Source organism: Lactuca saligna, chromosome 6, assembly GCF_052625555.1.
Source record: "Lactuca saligna cultivar CGN05327 chromosome 6, ASM5262555v1, whole genome shotgun sequence".
Lineage (NCBI taxonomy): Eukaryota > Viridiplantae > Streptophyta > Magnoliopsida > Asterales > Asteraceae > Lactuca > Lactuca saligna.
Window position 1 is genome coordinate 27,868,140 of NC_136422.1, and position 24,384 is coordinate 27,892,523.

Sequence of the window (24,384 nt, forward strand, 5' to 3'; positions counted from 1 at the left end):
GCCATCTTTTCCTTTTCAATGGTCTAAAGAATAATACCTAATTTGGAGTGTTACAACTCTCCCCCACTTAGACTAGACTTCGTCCTCGAAGTCCGTATACGCAAATAGATTGGGGTAATGCTTCCGCATCTCGTCCTCCGGCTCCCATATCCATTCGGAGCCTCTTCGGTGTTGCCATTGCACCTTCACCATCTTCACATCCTTGTTACGAAGAACCTCAGTCTTTGTAACGCCTCATTCCTGGTACGCATTTAATTGTAATTTTTTTACTTTTGTAGAGCTATTCAATGAGTTGGGAGCCCAGACTAGTCGAGTAGAACGGGATTGGACGTAGGTTTTAAGCCATCTACTCGATGATTTGAGAGCCCCGAACTCGGCGAGTACGCTTGCCAGAATGAAACCCTAATTTCTTGGTTTTGCACCTTAATTAAGAAACTTAATCCCCACCTTATGGTCTCATTTCCAACCTCCAAGTCCTAAACCCTAATCCACAAAACCCTAGAGCATTTTGCGAGTGGGTGAGCCATTTGTGAGTAATCTTGTGTGTTCTTGAAGCTTGAAGAAGAAGTAGGAGTTAGAAGACTCAATAGGAAGAGAGTAGATCCAGAAACTACACTTCTTTGGCTACAATTTTTGGTAATCAAGTTTCTATTTTGACCACTAGTTCACTAGATCTCTTCTTTCCTCTTTTATAAGGGTTTTAGCCCAAGAATGATAACTTTTGGAGAATGGACGACCCAAGTGGGTATTCTTTCATATCTAAGACCTTGAAGGGCTAGTAGGGCATGAAGGTGCAAACTTTATGCCATTAGAGCCCCATGCAAGCCATAGAGTGTCATATTGGCCTTTTTAGCTCAAAAAGGCCATGCATGAAGAGAAAGGTGGGAGCTTTACGTGTCCAAGTAGTGTTAGGGGTCTAGATCTGTGGTTGTAAGTTTTAGTTTGGTGTATGGATGGATTAAGGACCAAGTTTTTAGGTACCAAGGAGTTAGGTTTTAAGCTAAACCTATTAAGAAGATGTATTAATGGGTAAAGTTGGAAACTTTACCCTTAAAAGGACATTTTCAGGGTTTATGTGAAGTATGAAGCTTGGATCTGAGGTGTAGGGGCTTAATCCATCAAGATAGCCAAACAGACAAGGGGACTCGGCGAGTCCAGAGAGGGGGGACTAGATAAGTTGAGTCAATTTGTCCTTATTCCGTACCAGGTGGAACTCGACGAGTCTATGAAGGGGCTCGACGAGTTGACTCGGTTTATCATGGGTCTGAATAGCATAGTAACTCGACGAGTTGGGTCAACTAGAAGTTGACCTTGACTTTGACTAGAGCTTTGACTTTGACCATGGGTAAAATGGTCATTTTACCCTTAGAAGGATTGTTATTTTTCGACTAAGTGTTCCTTGTGAATTTATAGTCGGGGAGTCGTTGGAGCTGCCATCAAAGATTCCTCAAATGAGATTTTAGTATCCAGCTTGAGAGGTGAGTTTTCCTCCAGTAGGAACGGGTCGAAGGCACCAATGTCGACTCGTTTATGTATGTTAGCGTATACCGGACTTAGGTCCGATACCGGGGATAGTATCACCCCCCCCCCCCCCTCGAACCGAAGGAAATCGGCGGAAACATCTGGGGGTTTGGGTGACTTTATCTTGGATTATCATCACAATGAATATAAATGAAACATGACAAACATCATCATCATACATAATAAGTACAACCATCATTGTTTACATCAAGTATTATATCAAAAATTACATCTCCAAATAGTTAATGTATGATAATAACAAAATATGAAAATTTTCACATCTCTCTAACGACCATTCCACTTAAAATTTTCTTGAGAATACAAGTTAATTTGAAAATGTCAACATATATAATGTTGATGAGTTCATAATCATGTTTAAGTAAAAAGTTTTGTATTTCTTTGCGAACACCAGAAAATCCGATATTTTCTGAAAAATAGTTTGAAATGTTTGTGTCTGATCTTATATTAATGCATGTGTGTTAATGTTTGAAAATGTATAAAGTGATTGATCCTAGAAAATACGATCTTTTCTATTGTAAGTAGGAGGTATTATACCGTTGTATGTTTTCCCAAAAAATCCAATATTTTCTGTTTATAAAATGTTATGGTCTTAAAACCCTAAGACCGAGAATCGATGTATGTATACTTTTCGTGTTATCAAACTATAAAATGTATTCCGTAAATTTTATAATGGAGTTAATTTCTATGTGAGTTCGTTATAACCATACTTGATATGATTAAGTTGTCTGTCGTGACGTTTTTCAAGCGTCGACTTATTTAAGGTAAGGTTTGTCGCCCTAGACTGTCCTAGTCTAGCTGTAGTGAACAGTTCAGGCGTGAGGTGTCAACCCCGTATAGATCTATACACAAACTCTTGTTCTCCCTCCAGGAGACTCTGGTTATAACCAAAGGACTTAAGGTTGTACGCTAGATAGGTACGGATGAATACGTGTCTCACGAGAAACTTAACTAAATTTACGCGAATATTGTATCACAATATTTAACGTCGTAAATAATGTTTTCCGAATATGTTGTATGTATACAAGGCCCAAAGTGTGTGTATGTGAATGTATGAAGCCCACAAGCATGTAAATATATTACAAGGGCCCAAAGTGTATGTATGTGAATGTTAGGTTACGTTGTACGAATGTTGTGTAAGAATTATGGAAAAATGAGAATGTTGAAATGGTATTTATGTTAAGGTATAGAAGGGTTATGGTGGAGATTTGGATTCTCAATGGATCCCTTAGGTTCGCTTTCCGAACTGATATTTTTTCCTTATATCCGGGTTACAAGAAATACAGTTTAGGATAATCCAAAAAGATACTTACGAATCTAGGTATATAAATGTAAGTCAAATTGCTAGAGAATTCAAAGTTCGGTTGAGAAAAAAAAATGAAGAAGGTTCTATAGACGACTCAATAGAAGAGTCGTATTTATGCTTGATAATTAGGGTTTTCATCTTCTAAATTAATTAAGTAAAGCATGAAATTAATGTCATATTTAATGGTTTTTAAAACTGATAAGATTTGTCAATTTACCATAATCACCCACTGGAATTCGAATTTTTCAATTTTACCATCATCAATGCCCCTAGGGAGAATGTATGAAAGGGAAAATGTATGAAAATCATTTTAATTCATGCACTTGCATGCTAATAATACCAAACATAGCAAGTAAATAAAGGAAATAGAGATGTGATTTGTGTAGAAAGAAAACTTACATTTTATCATGAAAAATACATACCATTAGATTTTCTTTGCTTTTTTCTAATTACATCTCAAACTGATTATCTTTTGCAACTCCTCATCGGCAACCCAAAGCCGAGTAGCATATAGTACTCTTAACATCCTTTAATGAATGAGCTCAAGCTATTGCACTAACACCTTGTTCCCGAGTTTAACAAAAGAAAAGAAAAGAAGGTCACGAGAGAAAAGAAGAGAAAGGAATTAAGGAAAGAAAAACAAAATTTTCTTTCGTGTTCCCAAGTTGTAAAGAAGTGGAAAGAAAGTGAATCATTTTGTTCTTTCTTTTCAAATCCTCCCAAATCGGAAGGAAAGTTAGGAAGGAAAGTGATCCTCCCATTTCCCTTCACTTCCTTCCACTTCTCTCCTTTAATGAAACTCGGGAACACCAATTTCTTTTATTTTCTTCTCATTTCCTTTCCTTTCTCTCGTTAAATTGAACTCAGGAATTGTGTGTAAGGGCGCTGATAAACTTGAAAGAAACGTATGAGAAACTGATAAATGAATCATACATTTATTGCTTTATGCACATACCTAACGAGAACATGATCTCATTGATTCTTTATGCACCACAATTCTTATATACAAATAAATAAATAAATAAACCATTATATTAATCAAGTAATGACCTTTCATTCTCATTGAACTAATTCCAATTTTATGTCTTAGAGAACTGGTTTATTTTTAAATCCATGCTTAGTTGGAAAATAAAACTAATAGAAATTTGACCACTAGACTAACCCTTTGTATTTGTGTTTGATTTGGAGTTAAATTATATCATGTGTATACGTAACTTCTATTTATATCATTACTATTATTATCTTAAGCCCTTTTTTAAGTATATGTATCTATTTATATTTATAAATACATAAAAATACATATGTATCTATTTATTATTTTAAGCCCTTTTTTTAAAATACCAATACTAATCATATAATTTAACATTTACATTCAAATTTCAAAATATAATGTACTAAAATGTTCAATTTCCTCTCATATGTTGCTTTTTGTTAAACATCATCTCCATTGCTTCAAATCTTGCATCAGTGAGCTTTTGTTTGGCATCCATTTCCTCTCGCGTTTCTCGAAGTTTTGCTTCGATTTCTGCAGCTTTTGCATACATGTGCTTTCGCATCTCCTCACGCATTTCTTCATATACAGTCTACAACACAAACATGAATATAAAAACCTAAATTTTCTTTATACACAATGCCTTAATATGAAATAAGATTAAAGTTACCTTCTGCTTTAAATAAGCACATTCAGCTTCAAGTGAGTGAACTCCCTGCAGACAGAAAGTTTACTCTTATTTAATCAGGAAAATGATAAGCTAAATTTTGTTTTAATACTCATTAGTCATTACCTTCTGTAACTTTTCATCAACAACACAAAGCCTAGAAGCATAAAGAACCCTAACATCTTTCAATGTGCATAACTTCTTGCATTGAGGGCACTGATTACAATTTAAGATTTTTGTATGAGGAATTTGATAAGAGAATCAAAGATGTGTTGTTCTTTATGGCGTAAAGTGAAATAACAAACCTTTGGACTTTGTTGAATCCATGTCTTGATACATGAGAATCCATATATATGCCCACAGGGAAGACAACTGCAGAAATCGCATTCAAAAAGGTAATTAGCTTATATCAAATTCATTCAAACTGAAGATTGATTCTTATAAACAAAAGGAATTATGCAATTGAATATGTTGTAACAATGTGTTAAGGTTCGTGTCTTCGTGATACCTGATTTGATGCTCTCCGCCGCTAGTCCAAGCTTGAAAGCAAATAGGGCAAAATAAACCGTCAATTTCGCCTCTATTCAACGATTCCTTTTCTCCATCGCCCTCACTGTTCTCTTGGTTCCCCGGATTTCCTTCACAGGAATTCGAATTTTCCAGCATCGCCACTGCCCCTTGCAATGTTCCACCGTCGGCAATAGAATTTGAAACTGTAGATGACGTCATCTCCGCCGGAATCAACTCCCCTTCATCTTCGTCGTCTTCTTCTTCTTCTTCGTAGTCGTCTTCGTCTTCGTATTCTTCTTCTTCGAAGTCGTCTTCTTCATCTTCGTATTCTAGTTGTTCGTAGTCGTCGTCTTCTTCTTCGTCTTCCTCCTCCTCGTACTCTTCCTCTTCTTCTTCCTCTTCATCATCCTCATCTTCGAAATCTTCGTGAACTTCTTCTATTTCATTCAGTCCGGAGTCCTCCATTGTTGTTGCAAGGAGTACCGAACACAGTTAGAAGAACAAAAACAGAGGAATAAAATCAAGTTTATCGCTAAATTTAGGTTTTTACACTGGACTAATTACACTTCGAGCTTTAAAATCCAACTTTTTTCTAGTTTTACCACGATAACAATTTTCTTGTGTTTTTTTGTTATTATATAGTTTTTGTTTTAATTGTTCAAATTAGAAATATTGTTAAAGACACTGTTTATTAATTTTTTTTAAAAGTTGTTTTTTTAGTTCTTAGAAGTGAAATCTTCGAAAAAAAAATTATTTTAGGAAAATTACACTTTAGTCTTGAAAAAAAGAGTAAATTATACGAACGGTCCCTATGGTTTAGGGTAATTTACGCTCTTGGTCCCTAACTTATCTTTTAACTCGGAAAATCACTATTGTTTGTTTTTTGTTACGCGTTTAGCCTTTACTGTTTGTTTTGTTATATGTTTGGTCTCTACTGGTTTTGTTACTATTTTTGTTCTTATCTTACCTAAAAAGATTATTATTTAAATAGGAAAAAATGATGAGGTAAGTAAGATAAGGTGAGAGTGTGGGATTGGGGTGTACTTATTTAAATCAATTAAAAAATCAATGTCAAAATAATTTTTTTAGGTAAGAAATGAAACAAGCGCGTAACAAAAACAATTAATAAGGATCTTCCGAGTTTAAAAGAAAAAAATAAGTTAGGGACCAAATACACAAATTACACTAAACCATAGGGATCATTCGTGTAATTTACTCAAAAAATAAATAGAAAAGTCTTAATTATTTGATTTTACACGATAATATGTTATTTTCTGTTAAAAGGAAAAAAAATCGTTAATTTGAACCAAAATGAAATAATCGAAACTTTTATGTTCAAAAACATTGGGATTTAATCATAAGTTTTACATAAATATTGAGACATTTTCAACAATTTCCCTTCTCACAATAATAATATTTTTTAGTTTAACAACTTAGATTAGGGTTTCGCTGTTAGAAAACATTGGTGGTCCTGCGGTTCCGCCCCTAACAAGTTCATGAAATACATGAATCCATTCAAGGAGGGTTTTACCCATAAAGAAAACTTTTTAACTTTTTTTTCCAACTATATACACAATTACTATCCTAAGCTGAAATTCATTCCAACTTTCTTCTATCATTTCTAGGGAAAATTATTTGTTCACGTTTATGCAACTTTCTTTTTCATACATATTTGATCATTTAATTTTTTATATTTGTTTACATATTATCATTTTCACTAGTTATAGCAAATGATAATAGTAATATGTGATGGTCAAATATGTATAAAAAAAAACTACCTAAATGCGAACAAAATAAAAAGTTAATTACCCTGATAAATCATTTTCTTCACTTTTAATAGCTATTTTATTTTTCATATTTATTTGTATTATTTTTTTTAAATGTTATTTTTAAAGTATCCATAATGTCCTAAATATTAATTTAATATTGATCAATTTTAAACTTTACTTTTTAATTAATAAATATGTTTTTGTTTTGTGAAATATTTGATATAACCTCTTATATAGATATTTTTTTCTTTTGTTTTTAAGCATATATAATATTTTTAAAATAAATAGTATCTAACAATAAAATATGTAACAATAAGTATGGAGGATATTTTAAAAAATAAAAAGAAAATATTGCATAGCAAATAAAACAATAATAAAAAAGTCTATATAATGTAAATGTATTAGAATTATTATAACCTTTTAATTAGAAGTTTATAAATTTTTAATTTTTTTAATATGACGTTTTAAACTAGTATTCACCAAAAGTATTTTAAAATGCTATAAAAAAGTATTAAATAGTCATACTAAATTTGTGAAACACTTTAAAAACAACAATGTAAAAAAAATACCGAAAGTATTTTAATACAACATTTTAAACTAGTATTTACTGAAAGTTATAAAAAAAATATTGTATGAAAATGTAAAAAAAAAAATAATAAATAAATAAAAACTTGTAAGAAAATTTTAAAATATTTAAAAAAAATATTTGGATTAAAAGCACTTGTATTAAAATTATATGAAAATATAAAATAAAAAAAATTATAAACAAAGTTTAAAACATTGTATTAGAAAAAACTATATGAAAAAAAAATATCATAAAAATATTGTAAAAATTATAAAAAGTTTTAAGAAAGTTACAAAAACAATGTTAACATTTTAATGATTTTTTTATACACATTTGACCATTTAACTTATTAAATGTGTAAAAATAAATGTTGCTTAAACGTGAACAAGACAAAAAGATAATTACTTTGACAAGTTATTTTTCCTTTATTTCTATAATATTACTTCTTTTTATCACAATGAGTTTTTTCAAATAATTATGATTGGTATGGTGGTAGAAAATGGGTTCATGAAAATAATTATGCTCTTTATATATTTTCTCTTGAATCATCAATTAACTACGACATTTTGGCAGTAGCTTCTCGAGTTGTTATAACGGTTCTTCAAGATATTGCATGTTCAAGTGTATCTAGAACTTATCATGAAAGAGATCGGGAAAATGCCTAAAGATTGCCTATACAAAATTACTTTGCTCTAATGCAAAGTTTGATGATGGCCAATTTAAAAGAAGTTTCGATATGAGTAAAACTTATTCCTACGTATTGTTGAGGATATGGAAAGAAATATCCATTTTTCAACTAACTTATGATGCTTGGATTCAAAAAAGGTCTCTCAAACATTCACTTAGAATCATTTGAAAAAGTATTTATATGTGAAAAAAATTGTGACACCAACTATAAACACAAGATAAAGACAAACATCTCGAAAGAAAAAAATGAAAAAGGAGTACGGAAAAATGAAAAGGGTGAAAAAAACAAGAATGCCCACTAACTACCTTTTCTAACAAAAACTTTTTGTATTTAACAAAAAAAATATACAAAATTTATTGTTGTTAAAAAAAAAAAAAAAAAATTCTAATCATGGTGACATGATAAACCAAAAATGAAGGCCGTGGTGGAATATTTTTTTAAAATGTTGCGACTTTACCCGAAAAAATTAAATTAAAATGTTTAAACTGCAAAAATAGGTAAAATAGCTTCCAGTCTTTTTTCATATCTGTGAAATAAAATATTGATCAAAAGACTTTTTTCATGTCTTTAGTCTTTATAAAAAAAACTATTTGTTTTCTAAAATCTTTTATAAAAAAGAATGGTGGTGCTGGTGTTGGTAGTGGTGGCGGAGAGGTGGAGGAAGAGTGTAGGTGGTGGCTGAAGCAGACGTTGTAGCGGAGGAAGTGGCGGCGGTGGTTGTGGTAGGAGTGACGGAGGCGGTGATGGTGGTGGAAAAAAAAATCACATTCAGAGAGTGTTTGAGAAATCTTTTAAAATGATTTTAACAACTTTTAGTTTTTCCAAAAAGCTAAAAGTTAAAAAAGATGTTTAGGTATTTCAAAAAGTTCTTTTATAACAATTTTTTGGTATTTTGAAAAAATCATGAATTTATAGCTTTTTACAACTTTTAAGTTTTTGGCTTTTGAAAAATCAAAAGATGGATCAAACACATTTTTAAACTATGTTTTGTAAAAGCCCAAAAAATCGAAAACAAATTTTGTCAAAAAAAAAAAAAAAAACTTTTTAGCATGAAAAGCAATCCCAAACACCCCTCGGTTATTAGTTGAAGCTGTTAGAAGAAAGTGATATAAATAGGAAGGGAATTACTTAAAGGAAGCATCTTTATCCATTCAATTTCAATTTTCAAAATACAAACGTATCAAATTTCTCAACTTCCTCTCATATTTGGCATTTCTGGAAACATCTTCTCAAGTGCTTCACATCTTGCTTCATTTAATTTATGTCTTGCATCCATTTCATCACACATTTCTCGAAATTTTCCCTTGAGTTCCATAGATTTTTCATCCATTTCATTGCGCATCTCCTCAAGCACGCATTCATATACATTCTTCATCACAACATGAATATAATCAAATACATATTTCAAACTACAATCAAAGATATTTCATTCCCATAATCCCATGTACCTTTTGGCTTTGCTTTAAATAATCACATTCAGCTTCAAGTGTGATCACTCTCTGTACACAAAAAACTTAACTCTTAATTAGGACGATGATATACAAGTTTCAAAGGGATTATTACCTTCTGTAACTCTTCATCAGCGACACAAAGCCTAGCAGCATGAAGAACCCTAACGTCTTTCAATTTGCACAACTTCTTGCATTGAGGGCACTGATAAAATTAGGGGAAAGGATGAGGAAATTGATAAGAGAAACAAAGATGTTTTCTTTATGGTGTACAATGGACAAACCTTCCTAGAATTTGGACTTCGTTTAAGCCATTTATTTATACATGAGAATCCATATATATGCCCACAAGGAAGACAACCGTAATCGATCACACGAAAAAGAATATCATAAAGACGAAAGGTGAAAGGCATATTGTTTATTAAAATAGCACAAAAAGTATGAATTTTTTTGAGAATCGTAACAATGTGTTAAGGTTCGTGATACCAGATTTGATACTCTCCACCGCTAGTCCAAGCTTGAAAGCAAATAGGGCAAAATAAACCGTCAATTTCGCCTCTATTCAACGATTCCTTTACTTTATCTTCTTCGAAATCTTGGTGGTGTTCTTCTTTTTCGATTAGTCTGTTGTCCTCCATATTGTTGTTGGGACGAGTTCTTCTAAAACAGAACACAGGATGAAGACGAAGAAAAACAGAGCGATAAGATCAAGATTGAGCACCGAATTTAGGTCTTGACTATGGAGAAAGTCAAAAAAAAGTGAAACGTACGAAATTTGGGGACTTTTTAAGGGTTTGCTAAATAGATACGGCTAAATAGACACCCTATAATAATTATACAATGATTATCTATTTTGACTTTATAACAATGATTATTATTTGTTATTTCTAAATAATTATTTTTATTAACTTTTATTTTAAATAATATTTTATAACAAAATATTAACTAACATATTTTTTTTAACTTATGTATCATATGCTTTACTTTTATTTTTCTTATACTAAAACAATAATAATATTTTATAACAAAATATTAACTATCATATATTTTTTTTTAACTTATGTATGGTATGCTTTACTTTTTGGTTTTTTTATACTAAAACAATAATAAACACTAATAACTATTTTTATTAACTTTTATTTTAAATAATATTTTATAACAAAATACTAACGAACATATTTTTTTAACTTATGTACGTATACTTTACTTTTTTTATACTAAAACAATAATAAACACTATGAGACAAACTTTAATCATTCAATAATCAGTTAATTTAAAAATTCTTCAAATACAAGACATAAATAATATTCTTTAACAATCCTCTATAGTTATAAAATCACGATTATAAGGTTTCAGTTGTCTATAAATTTGCAAGACATAAATAATATTCTTTAACAATCATCTATAGTTATAAAATCACGATTACAAGGTTTCAGTTGTCTATAAATTTGTAGACGTGACATAAACATATTTTCCCATCCAGCTGCACACGGGGCTCTGTGACGGATCCATAAAGCCGAAATGGTAGGCATCGGACAATCTTCTTTAATTGTACCATAACATAATGAGGACCACGTATGAGTGAAATTGTAATAATCCGATGGTCCAAAAATTCTTCCGGACCTTTCCAAAGAGGAAAGAAAGTTAAGGAACCACGATTGGTTAAGAAAGTAAGGATCACACCAAACCTGTTAGCAATCAGGATACCTGTTTCAGGCATAAGCATCCAATGTTCCGTTGGTGCACTCGGTCCGAAGAAATACAATGAATTCCACAATTCATGGATTCCATCTGTGAAAACCGTAGCATATACATCGAATGCAATCTCTAACTCGTGTACTAGTTGTTTTCGAACGTAGAGCCATTGATCTTCGCCATACCTGAGACAAACAGATATTGCTCGAAATCCACAATGTCCATCACCCTCAACATTTTGTATATGTGAGACGTATGGAAGAAACACAGGTGGAATGTCATCCATTAATGGATGAATGTAGCATGACTCAGGCTCTTGGTTCAAATCCATAAATTCATTTAAGTCTGGAATTGCTTCATTCATGTCTGGAATTGCTTCATCAAATTCTGGAATTGCTTCATTCATGTCTGGAGTTGCTTCATTCATGTCTGGAATTGCGGTTACATATGAACTATGTCTTGCCGGTTCCTTGTTCATCCATGTTGAATTCAATCCATCATATTTTGATGTGGTTGAATAACTACGTCTTCTGGGAGCTTGATTTGTAGAATCAACTCGTTTTTGTTGTTGATTCTTCAAGTTTGGTCGTCCACGAGTATTTTTTTGAATTGCGGGTTCCTTAATGCGTGTTTTACTTGGTAGGAAAAGATCTCTTAGCCTCCTTATCATACTTTTTTTTCCTGCTTTTGACTATTGATAGAAGTTTTCTTTAATCATTTCTAAATCATCCTCACAACGAATATCCTCATTAGCTACATAAATTGACTCTGATAAATCAAGCTTTCTCCAGAATATATCTATCGATTCTAATGGAATATACTCACCTGTATTGAAATACCATTAATATATAAAAATTCAATATATTAATTAAATTAAAAAAAAAAACACTTGTTGAATATACTCACCCGAGTTCAAGTAAACTAATAACATGCAAGCACATGGTAAGCCACAACTATGTTGTAGTTTACAACCACAGTTTGATGAGTCAATTTGATTTTCATTCAACCGATAAAGTTCCCCAACTAGTTTATCGAGAGCTTCATGTGACACTGAACCCCACAATAATGTAAAACATGGCAAGTTGTGCTCCCGTTTACGAACAATTCTACTCTTTTCAAGACTATCATGTATCGATGGAAGTTGAGACCTCACAAATTGATCAAGACAACCGATAAATTTATCAAGAGAAGAATTTGTACCATCCAAGTACTTCTTTAGATTTGAATGTGCGCTCTCAACTCTATTTGTAGTTCGTTGTCCAAAGTTGAGATGTTGATCGATCCAGACTGAGACAAACATTTCCTTATATTTGTTTAACCAAACTTCATCCAGATAATTTAAAACATCTGCAATTATATAAATGTTATTTATCTATAAAAATAATCTTAAATCATAAATAACTAGTTAGAAAATAAGAAGATTTGTACCTTGATAATTTCTCAACATCGATTGGAGTGTTTTGTAGTTTTCATTGTACACTATCCATGTTGGAGAGTCAACAAGTACAATCCACATTATATGAAAGGCTTTCCACTCATCGTCTATCTTGAATGTTCTCCTCCAACGCTTTCTAATATTTTCAGTAATGTGCCATCTACAAAGTAACCGAGTGGCACCGGGGAAAACTTGTTGACATGCGTTCATCAGTGCCAATTCCCTGTCTGTGACTATAACACGTGGGTGCATGCACTTCTCTAGTGTTGACTTTAGACACGTTAACACCCAATTATAGTTATCCTCCTTTTCATTAACGATAAAGGCAAAAGCTATGCTAAATGTCTTGTTGGTTGAAGTTGTGCCAACAATCTGAACAAAAGGCATACCATATTTGTTGGTCTTGTATGTTGCATCTATAATCAAAACATGTGGAAATGCCTTCCATATATTCAACGATCATGGATGAATGAAGAAAAGATTCTCCAATTCATTTGATATACTGTTTACCGAGAAATCCGTAACAAAATGTTTCTCGTTCAAAATTTCCATTAGAACCTACATTTATATACTGTTAATTAATAAAAAATTTAATATATAAATTAAATTTAAAATGCTACTTGTTGGATATACTAACCTGCATTGAAGTTTTTCCGTAATTCCGGGACGAGCGAAGCTTGAGACGCTCATTGTATATGGTTTTTAGTGTAGAAACATTATTCTCGTCGCGCTCCTTTATTATCGAGAGTATGTCATGTGGTGTAACATTCAGATTTGTCAAGTCAGCTACCATTTGTTTCTCGTGTTCTTTTAACCGCCTAGCAAAAGCATGTTCCTCCATATATTGTGCAGGTGAATGGTTATGTTGATCACATATCACCCTGAGGGTCCAACCGCCATATTGTTTGATATCCGAACCTACCAATTGAAAGTTACAATTGATTTTTTTGGTTCCACAATTTTTAATTGTTGCTTTGCTTTCGTATTCCCGGCCACGGTCACAAATAAGGGTTATATAATATACCACGCCATTTTTTGCCTTTGATCTTCTCATCACGATGACATAACCAAGAGAGAATGCAATGTTTTGCACCCATTCCATCAATTCATCACGAGATGTAAACACCTATTTTTTTTTAAAAAAAAATTGTTAACAAATTGTAACACAATGATAAAAAATGTTAATCAACATTTGAATTATACCCGCTTGGTAGAAAACGATGATGTCGTCGTCGTGTTCTCAACGCCGTCATTTAAATTATTTCCGTTGGGTCTCCACATTTTTTGCTAAACACTGCAAAATAAAAAATAATTATAAAAAATACAATTATATATAAACTATTAATCTAAAAACTAATATGTTTTATTAAAAAAAAAAAAAAAAAAGTGTAAACTAAAAAACGTGAAGCCCATGTTTTAACTTTCAGCCCATTTTTTTTAGCCCAATGTTTAACCCGTCCACATAAATACAAAAGAAAACCCTAAAATTTGTTAGCCTTCACTCCAAAATCTATAGTATCTCTGTCAATCCACGCTCTACACTCTCATTGAAAGCTACTACTCTCCACCCTTTCTCATCGGATTGATCGTCGCCACCATCAGAAACGACGAACCACCATTGTCGTCGTCTCTTTCCTGTCGACCATTGTCGCCGTCTCTTTACCTCCGCCGTCTTCTCCAATTCTTCCTTCATACCGAATCCTGGTATTCGACCATGGTTACTGACATCGCATATGGCATTGACATCGTCAGAACGACAATTGCAGCATCCGATTTTTGACAGAACTCTCCACTCTCCACTCTTTCTCAATACACATCTGTATACTCGGTATACCACTGTCGGACCACCGGTAAAGGTGAAGATGACAACATTGCAATAAATACTTCAAAAGTTTATTTAAGATTTAGAATAGATTATTTACCTAGATTTTGGTCTGTTTACTGTTAATTTATGTTATTAGCTTATAAACTAAGAATCTTTTTTAACAATCGGTTAGTAGTTGATTTTGAACAAGTTTCAATGTAATCAAATTTAATTCTTATTAAAAACACAGTCTTCAAAAAATGGTTAGTGGTTATTTAATTGAAATTTATGATTGTAAAAAAAAATTACTCTAAAAGAAAAAAAAAATTGGATCGTAAGTGGCAGTTTGAAAAATATTTGAAGTATAATGAGTTTAATTTAAAAGCTAAAATTATTATTTTGCTTTTTATAAGGGGCTATGTTGTAAAATTTTAAAATATACTTTGCTGAAATCTTTATTGAATGTTAAGCAGTCAAACGGATCTAGCAAGGGTGTTTTATACCCCTTTTTAATTATTTGATTATAATTTTAATGTTCTAATTTCCAAATCCGGATAATGACTTAAAATCCTAATGTATTTTTTAATTTATATATATTTGGTGATTGAGTTTTTTTTTTTTTTTCGTTGATATTTACATTTTCAACTTGTTAAACTGTACACATTTAGTCCTTATAACCGGCTACTCAATGTTAGCCGATAAAATTACTTAATAGAGTAATATATTTCTTACTCTTTACATATTTAGTTCTTAATAATTTTGTACATATATAGTCTTTATTTTTTATTTTTATTTTTTGCAAAATAAATCATTTTTATTTTTGTACTTATTAAGTACTTATGAATGATTTTTTTTATGTTTTTGTCACGAAATCTTACGTGAGAAATTCATTAATGAAGTGTTTGGGCATTTTGATGTTTATGTCCATCGCGATCTCGACTACTTGATTGCTTAAGTCATGTGTTCTGAACGTCATAACTTCTTCATACGATTTCGAATTTTAACGATCTTTATATCCATAAGAACGATCTTTATATACATGCGTTTGTATTTTAGTTTACAACTTTTATTTAGATTACTCTTATTAAAAAAATAATATATTTTTACTTACGATTTTTATATTCATACGCAGATGCAAATTTAGCCTTGTCCCGGTGTTGCATCTACAATACTTGTTTTTTCTGTCCGCAGTGGAAAATTTTTGATTTTTTTTTTTTCGTTTATACCTATTTTTCATGTATCAGCAACACATATTTCATCTCGGCAACACATATTATATATTCCTACGTTGCCCCTGTCCATATGTTTTTTATGAATGCATGTATAGATGTTTTTTTTTATAAAATCGTAAGTAAAAATATATTATATTTTAATGGAAGTAATTTTAATGAAAAAATGAACACGTGGATATAAAGATCGATAAATTTTGATATCGTATGAAGAAGTTACAACGTTCAAAACCACAAGACCTACGCAACCAAGCAGTCGAGATCATGTTGGACATAAACATTAACAACCCCAAACATCTCATCAATGATTGTCTCACGTAATATGTCGTGAGAAAAACCTAAATAAATCATTCATAAGTATTGAATGAGTACAAAAAATGACTTATTTTAAAACAAAATTAAGGACTAAATATGTACAAAAATACTAAGGACTAAATGTGTACAAAATGAAAAATATATTACCCTATTAAATCATTTTTCTGTCACACCCCCAAACCAAGGATGGCGGAAACGTCCGGGGGTGGAGGACTTCATGTAGAGTATCACAACAACGAGTATAATAGTGTTCAAAGTAAATACAACCATCACATATATAATTGAAAAAGTTACACCAAATTATATGTTTACATGATTCACATCAATTACATTAAGATACAAAATGAACTGTTTGACGAATTATCGTCCCATCCTCAAAACGTTGTTGATTTCCTGTTTCACTGAATTCCTGAGAATACAAGTAGTTTTGAAAAAGTGTCAACACAAAGGTTGGTGAATTCATAAGAGATTTCGTTAGAGAAGTAAACCGTTTTCCTTGTAAAAGCATTAGAATATGTATCCAGAAAATCCAATATTTTCTTTATTATGTAAATGTAGTCCTAAATCCTAGGACCGAGAACTAACAAGTATTGGCCATACTTATAGATATAAAAGTGGTTTTAAATGATGTGTAGTCATAAATACCAAAACTGAAAGTGTACAGTAATATCTGTACTTATTGACATAAAAAGTGATTTTAAATCGACATAAAACCCCTTTAGGTTTTATAAAAATCACGTAAACTTTATGTATTGTTATCTCCCTATGCGAGTCGCTATAACCATACTATGACTGAATGAACCTGCTACGACGTTTCTCAGGCGTCGCGAAACTAAAATGACATTTGTCACCCGTAGACCTGCAGGTCCCACTGTAGCTAGCAGCAAGGTGTGGGGTGTCAAAACCAATATAGATCTATACACAACTATCACGTTCTCCCTCTAGGAGACTCTGATTATAACTACCAGGAATTTAGATCCCGCAGTCGGACGTACGGAAAGAGATTGTCTCACAATTTAGGTTAACAAGTTTACGTGTGGTGTGCGTGAGTGTAAAACCTTTTTGTATGAATGTACCCTTTTTGTACGAGTGTGTTATGTGATGAATCATAAACTATACATATTATAGTTTATCCAAAATGTTTGTAATATATAAGAACTCTTTTATGAAAATGCATTAGTGTTATGAATCCATAAACTATGCTTATTATAGCTTAATATACGTGTTCTAAATGAATGAATAATTTTATCATGAATGACTAAGTTTCAGTTTATGATGATAAAATAACAAGGAAACACATTCAATATTTAGAACTTATGGTTATACGCTTTGCTCAACATAATACAAAGTGTTATGAAATTTATATGTTGTTAACTAAATTTAACCTTTCTGCGTTATTTTAGAAAAATCATACGAAGTCGAAAACTAAATCCATAAATTCTAAGAGTTCCCAAAATGTGTCTAGTTTACTCATAATTTTTATCATGATTTTTAATGACTTCCAACTTGGGTGAGAAAGTCCATAATCACAGACTGGTCCGGATTGGTGTTTGAAATGATATGCAGTTTTCTAAAAATCATCATAAATTGTAGAAAAATCGTATGGAGATGTGCAAGTAGTCATTTCAAAGCTAAGAACTTGAACTACTTTCAACTTGTACAGTTTTGAAAACAAAAATGTTTAAGTTGCCTAAAACAGTTCGTGAATGGAGTTGAACTTTTCTGATGAAGGCTGTTAGAAAAGTTTAGTTATGTTCTTGGTGTTTTAACTTGTATCCCCCCCCCCCCTGAAAACTTGAGAAAACATTGAAATGTAGGGGTATGAACTCACCTTGAGTGATTTCAGAAGATGGATGATGGAGAAATGAAGTGTTCAACTCAAGAACACTTGGGAGGTGCTTGAAGATTTGAGGAGCTAACAACAAATATGATGATATCTGTGTAAGAAATCGATGATTTGAGTAGAATGATGTGTAATAATCACAAGGAGGATGTTAATAGTTACCAAAAGTAGAAGAAAAGTTTGGAGTATAGCCTTGAATTTTGAACTTTTAGAGAGAGGAAGTGAGAGAGAAGATATGTTTGATCTTTGGTGGAAGAATGAGAAAATGAGAGAAGTGTGAGGAGAGAGGAGACTTTTCTAGCCTTTGAACAATTGTGAGGTTGGAAAAATGTGGGAAAAGTACAATGAAGTTACTAGGTAAGGGCTGATGGGGAATAGTGACATGAGTGGGTATGGGTGGTTGCTTGTGTCATAGAATAAATGAAAGTCAACACTCCACCTCAATTATTCACCCACTAGATTTTATTATTTAAATAAGGATTTTCATGAAAATATGATTAAATTATGAATATCTAAGGTTTATTATGTTAAAATACAAGTTTGAGTGAAAATATCGCGTTAAAATCTCAAAAAACGAGCTTAAAATGTTAAAAATATTGAAAATTGGTGAAAAGCGTCAAAAATCCGAAGTCTGGTCGGAGCTTCGGTCCTCTGATGCTTGGAACCGAAGGTGGAAGAGAAGGACCGAGAGAGGGGAAGGAACCGAGAGTAGAAGAGAAGAAGGACAGAAAGCGAGGCTCGATTGCGACGGAGGACCGAAAGTGCGAAGGCGGAAGGAAGACCGAGACTCGGTCTCGGTTCTCAAGTCTCGACTCCAGGTCTCGGTTCTCAGGTCTCGGTTTCGGTTCCCAGATCTCGGTTTTGGCTGCTTAAGGTTTCGGCTCTCTCTTGGTTTCAGCTTCTAGGTCTCGGTCTCGGTCTCGACTTCTAAGAGGTTTCGGTTCCTTGAGAGGGTTTCGGCTCCTTAAGTCCGTTTTTCTCGTTTTTACCCCGTTTTAAGCTGTTTTTGACCTGGTTAAGGGTCGGGATTGCCCAAAAGACTATAAAAAGTTTAAGGAACTTTTGGGAGAGATTTCACATTCTTGGAGAGATTTCTCATACAAAGAGAGATTTGGAAGAGATTTCACATTCTTGGAGAGATTTCTCATACAAAAAGATTTTTGGGAGAGATTTCACATACTTAGAGACATTTGGGAGAGATTTTAAATAGAGAGAGATAGAGTGAAAACGATTGAGAGAGGTTTCGTGTGTGGCATTTGTGAGTGTCCGGCTTCGCCACGCAAGGTCCGTAAACCCTGTTAAGCCTTGTTTAAGGATCTTACACACTCCCGATGATGATGCAACATTGTTTATCGGTTTGGCTCGCCACGTACCACAGTTTTAGGTTAAGGAGATCTAGATGTTCACACTTTTTGATTTATGATCTCTCATTAGAATAGCGAGTTGTATAGTATTTACATAATGTAAACTCTAGTACTCACGGGAAAATTAAGTCGAATGGTTTGATTTGTTGACTTTAGTTGACTTTGACTTGACCGAAGATTGACGGTTGTTACATTTTCCCGGCTAACCTAAAGTAACCGGTCATAAGGACTGAATGTGTATAGTTTAATAAGTTGAAAAGGTAAACGTGGACGAAAAAAAAAAAAAAAAAAAAAAAAAAAAAAAAAAAAAAAAAAATCATTGACCAAATATATTACCCTTTTAAGTAATTATCCCTTCTAAATCTTAATAGTTTTAATTGTGAATTTTGAAAAAAGAAAAACCATAACCACTAATCCAGTAGCTACTTACCTTTTTGTAATAATATATTTAATAATTAGTTAATTACTCTCTCTAATAGTTTCTGGTTTTTTATCGAAAATGATCATAGAGGTTGTTTGATTTCTTGTTCACCGATTCGGTATGACATTTTGGCTTGTTTATTTGGGTCAAGGTCTTTGATTCGCGTAGGATTTGACATTTTAGCTGATTTGGCTAGTCTTTTTCCTCTAATTTGGCCTGGGATAAAATTCCCGCTGATTGAGACAAATTCCATCGTTTAACCCCCATTTCACCTTTGTGACGATGCCTTCCTTCTTCCCCAGAGCCATTGATACCTCCTCTTTCCTCACACTTCCAAAAAGACAAACATTCTGCAATGGCATATGTCTAGCTGTTGTCTACAAGGCGCATACATAAGTGGTTGCACATCTCTCTCTCTCTCTCCGTATATATATATATATATATATATATATATATATATATATATATATATATATATATATATATATATATAGGTTATTGTTTTCTAACTAATTATTTTGTAGATATAGGAATGATTGTAAATCAATCATTTTAGTTATTTAAAGAAAATGATTAATATATATTATTGAATCTAAAATAATTGTTTCACCATAAGGATATTTTAATGAATTCAGAAAAATTTTAAAAAGGAATTTAGTCACTCCTTATATTTGTTGGATATTTATTTAAATAAAACTCTTTTTTAACAATATTGATCATTTTACTTACAAAATGGTCCCTATTAATATAAAATTACAAAAATGGACCCAACATTGAAAAACAAATTAAAAAAAAAGGTCAAATCATACATAATTACTTTTATAGGAATGATCCCTATGTTTCAAAAGGTTACATAAATGGTCTCTTCCTAATAACAAATTTACAAAATGTATTCCTATATTTCATAAAATTATAGATATGACCCTTATCTATTAACAAATTTACATAAATAGTCCATGTGTGCTTTTCATAGTTGGGAAACCCTACAATCCCTGGGAAAAAAAAATTATCTACAAAAATGGTCACTCTAACTTACAAAACGGTCCATGTTTAAATATAAAATTACATAAATTGTCCTAACATTGAAAACAAATTACAAAAAACGTCTCATGTTATATTTACAAAATACAAATTGCAAACCACATAACAAAATGCAAGCCTAAAATCAGAAAATGATAAACTCTCTCTATATATATATATTGAAGTCAAAAACCAATATTATAAAATACAAATGTTACAATAACAAACTTGATAATTCTGGCTTTATCTTGTACCACTAGTTTGATCATGTTCATTCAGATTATCTGCAGTTTGTAATTGATTTTGATTTCTAACATACTCATCAATCTCATTCGCCATTCTTATTTCCTCCATATCTCGTTCCAATTTATCCATTTTTTCCACCATTTCTCTCTTCAATTTTTCCCATTTTTCATCCATATCTCGTTTCAGTTCTTCACGTAGCTCTTCCTTAATGCGTTCAACAGAGCCCTTCAAGACAATATGAATAAATACAACTATTAGCAAAGATGAAATAGATAACAACTGTAAGGTTACAGACATTTGTGTACCTTCTGTTCAAGATAAGCACATTTAGCTTCAAGACATCTCACTTTCTGCAAACAGAAAACAATTGATTATTTGATTTCTTAATCATCTTTTGCTAAAGTTTTAATCAGATTATTACCTTGTGTAACTCTTCATCAGCAACACAAAGCCTAGCAGCATAAAGGACCCTAACATCCTTCAATGTGCATAACCTCTTGCATTGAGGGCACTGATAAAAGTAAGAGAAATGTATGAGAAATTTGATAAGAGAATCAAAGATGTGTTCTTTTTGGTGTACATTGAACAAACAAACCTTCCCAGAACTTCGACGAAGTTGAAGCCATTTGTTTATACACGATAATCCATATATATGCCCACAGGGAAGACAACTGCAGTCATGGCAGCTGATAGAATCAATGTGGATCGATTGAATAAATTTCGAGTCAATTTGGAAATGTTAGCTTATCTTACCAGATTTGATGGCTTCCACCGCTAGTCCAAGCTTCAAAGCAAATAGGGCAAAATAAACCATCAATTTCGCCTCTGTCCAACGATTCCTTTCCTTCACACGACTCCAGATCATTTGAATCGTTCAGATAGCCATCGTTGATTGATCTACCATTGGAAATAGAGCTTGAAATGGTCAGTGACGTTATCTCCACCGGAATCAACTCATCCGGTTCTTCGTCTTCTTCATCTTCGTCGTCGTCGTCCCAATAATCATCATCCTCGTCCCAATAATCGCCATTTTCGTAGTCGTCTTCGTCTTCATAATCCTCATCTTCAATTGAGTCGATAGGTATCACCCTCGGAATCAACTCCCCCAATTCTTCTCCCTCTTCATCTTCTTCTTCCTCTTCCACTTCCTCTTCGTCTTCGAAACCTTCTTGATATTCTTCTGTTTCGATCAATCTGTAGTCTTCCATTATTGATGTGATGAGTACTTCTAACACCGAATACAGGATGAAGAAGAAAAGCACATGAATAAGATCAAAATTGACCATTGAATTTTAGGGTTTCCACATTGGAGCTCCGACCAGGTTAGCAGGTAATAAGGTTTCAAATTTTAAAGGGAATTTCTTTTAATTATACAAAATAGGGAAATAGACGATTAAATTTCCCTTTTTATCAAACTCATCACATGTGATCTAGTCGTCTCGTTTACTTGGATCCTACGTGGCAGTTTTTAATCATTTTTGTGCAAGTTAATATGGTATATGATTTTTTTTAATTGAAATCTATTATTTTTTTAAATTAGAAATCTATTATTATTATTATTATTATTAAAAAAGTAAACCAATTATTATACATATGAAATATAAACATTGTTTATGATCAGTGGTCGATATTAAGCCGACTCAATACTCATTTCTTTCAAAAATTTCCTTTGATTCTATGAGTTATAATCTCGAAAATTCCTAGTTGTTAGAGTATTTTGGCTAGCCCTGAGATCCCTGAGAGGTCGGTAATTAGAAGCTATCGAGTTTGAGTTCTTTCAGTATAATTTTCAAATTTTTGTCAAGAAAATCTTTGTAAATTAAGTTATGTTCATATTGCTTACATTGTAACTTATATTTATATTCACAATTGTTACAGATTTATAAATAAGATTTATCAGTGATTTAAAGTTATTATACCGATTGATCCACTTACGGAGTTGATGTTTAGGCTAGATTTAGTGAAGTGTTTAAAATAAGATGTTCAAACAATATACTTTGTATAACAAACAGACTCTACATTCAATATGATGTTACTTGGTTGCTCTTTCCTTGATAGATTTTAATGTAGACATTGAGGTTGTTGAGAAATCTAGACTATCATTAGCCACTAAGGATATTAAACTAAGACTTAGTAATATGAACCTAGGTCACATCAAATGAAAGGGTAAGTGTTGAAGTGAACCGCTGCCCAACTTTCCAGTCATCCACTTTAACAAGTGAGTGCATAGTTACTTTCAGATTACATATAAATATAAAGTATCTAGATATTAAATGTTATGTGTGCATATTATCTGTAGACGTTAGATTATGACACGCAAAGTGCACATTTGTATACAACAAGTTTGTTATCGGTTCGACCAAATGACCGGGGTCAAGAGTGATGCGCCCCCTTACCAGATCCTAGGGACAACGTTGTCTTTAAGGAAAATGTTATGAAAAAATCTCATTTTTTGGAATATATTCTCCATAATTATCCTTGAAACCGTCATCTTTTATTTAAGTAATGATGATTGATACTTCTCTTTGATAATTGGAAGAATCCAAATTCTATAAACCTCGGTTCTTGGTATTTTATCAGTGTCTTTATCCCAATAATTTGAATTTGATGTAAGCTAGGCTTAAGGTCGATAGATTTGAAAAATGATCACACGATCATTCGAAAAGATGTGAAAGCTGACATTTCCTCGGGAACCATAACACTTGAAATTCAAAATTGCTTCATTTCATTGCAGTATAGAGAGATGTGAAAGCTATGATCTAGACAAATTTTATCCACCTTCTTTTATTGATTTGCCACCATAAAGGGCTTTGATTCCTTAACTCCGCAACTGAACAATCAAATTAGTCTTATAATTTTATAAATTTATATTTTTCACCACTTTGACTTGTATTAAATCGTAGTGCAATGTATATAATCTCCACTACATTACTTATCACGCGATACTACTCACACTTTAAGAAATATTAAATCACGTTGAACCAAGTTGTATTTTTACAATTTACATTAAAAAGTGAAAAATCAATTTTCCCAAACAGTTGAAAAGATGTTATAAACTCAAATAACAATCAATTTCATATCTTAAATATTACTAAAAGAGAAACTTTATGACATCATCTTAAATAATCTGGACCATTGATTGTATTTCAATCTTATTTTTTCCACCCTTAGATCAAATTGCTGACATCATCTTCCCCATATGGAATGTATTTAATTCCAATAAATGTTTTCCAATCATCAATCAATAATTTACATTCATTGAAATGGAATGTATTTAATTCCAATAAAAGCTTTCCATATTTTACATCTTGAATTTTTAGTTATGAAGATTTTAATATGATCAATTTTAAAAATATATTACTAACAAATCATTTCAATCAAAGCCTTAATATCAACCATTAATACAAATCCGTTTATATTAGTAAACCAGTAATATAAAATCTTTTTTTTATTAGGAAATCATTAATACCGAAAAATCATATTCTAATTATCACATACATATACGATTCATCATTGAATCCGCGATTCA

At 32.0% G+C, this 24,384-nt stretch overlaps 4 protein-coding genes across 5 annotated transcripts; all 4 read right to left on the reverse strand.

The window, feature by feature from the left end:
• Positions 1 to 4,156: 4,156 nt before the first annotated feature.
• On the reverse strand, positions 4,157 to 5,558 carry LOC145001282 (uncharacterized). Its single transcript, XM_078960651.1, has 5 exons — positions 5,012 to 5,558; positions 4,809 to 4,875; positions 4,630 to 4,719; positions 4,507 to 4,551; positions 4,157 to 4,428 (listed from the first exon to the last, which is right to left on the reverse strand). The coding sequence occupies exons 1-5, from the start codon at positions 5,476 to 5,478 to the stop codon at positions 4,249 to 4,251; spliced, it is 849 nt and encodes a 282-aa protein (XP_078816777.1). The 5' UTR covers positions 5,479 to 5,558; the 3' UTR covers positions 4,157 to 4,248.
• Positions 5,559 to 9,144: 3,586 nt separating this feature from the next.
• On the reverse strand, positions 9,145 to 10,273 carry LOC145001448 (uncharacterized). 2 transcript variants are annotated; one of them, XM_078960820.1, is made up of 5 exons: positions 9,970 to 10,271; positions 9,768 to 9,783; positions 9,599 to 9,688; positions 9,484 to 9,534; positions 9,145 to 9,404 (listed from the first exon to the last, which is right to left on the reverse strand). In XM_078960820.1, exons 1-5 carry the CDS (start codon positions 10,119 to 10,121, stop codon positions 9,225 to 9,227), a joined length of 489 nt encoding a protein of 162 aa, XP_078816946.1. In that variant the 5' UTR covers positions 10,122 to 10,271; the 3' UTR covers positions 9,145 to 9,224. The 2 variants fall into 2 exon arrangements, 1 of the variants encoding a protein (XP_078816946.1); XR_013661601.1 differs by lacking the exon at positions 9,768 to 9,783 and having other exon boundaries at positions 9,970 to 10,273.
• A 1,596-nt stretch (positions 10,274 to 11,869) lies between these two features.
• LOC145002393 (protein FAR1-RELATED SEQUENCE 5-like) lies at positions 11,870 to 13,454 on the reverse strand. The gene is made up of 5 exons (XM_078961677.1): positions 13,251 to 13,454; positions 13,117 to 13,171; positions 12,607 to 13,029; positions 12,085 to 12,525; positions 11,870 to 12,003 (listed from the first exon to the last, which is right to left on the reverse strand). Exons 1-5 carry the CDS (start codon positions 13,452 to 13,454, stop codon positions 11,870 to 11,872), a joined length of 1,257 nt encoding a protein of 418 aa, XP_078817803.1.
• Positions 13,455 to 20,788: 7,334 nt separating this feature from the next.
• On the reverse strand, positions 20,789 to 22,230 carry LOC144999614 (uncharacterized). The gene is made up of 5 exons (XM_078958740.1): positions 21,609 to 22,230; positions 21,451 to 21,526; positions 21,277 to 21,366; positions 21,161 to 21,205; positions 20,789 to 21,080 (listed from the first exon to the last, which is right to left on the reverse strand). The coding sequence occupies exons 1-5, from the start codon at positions 22,139 to 22,141 to the stop codon at positions 20,853 to 20,855; spliced, it is 972 nt and encodes a 323-aa protein (XP_078814866.1). The 5' UTR covers positions 22,142 to 22,230; the 3' UTR covers positions 20,789 to 20,852.
• Between the last annotated feature and the right edge of the window lie 2,154 nt (positions 22,231 to 24,384).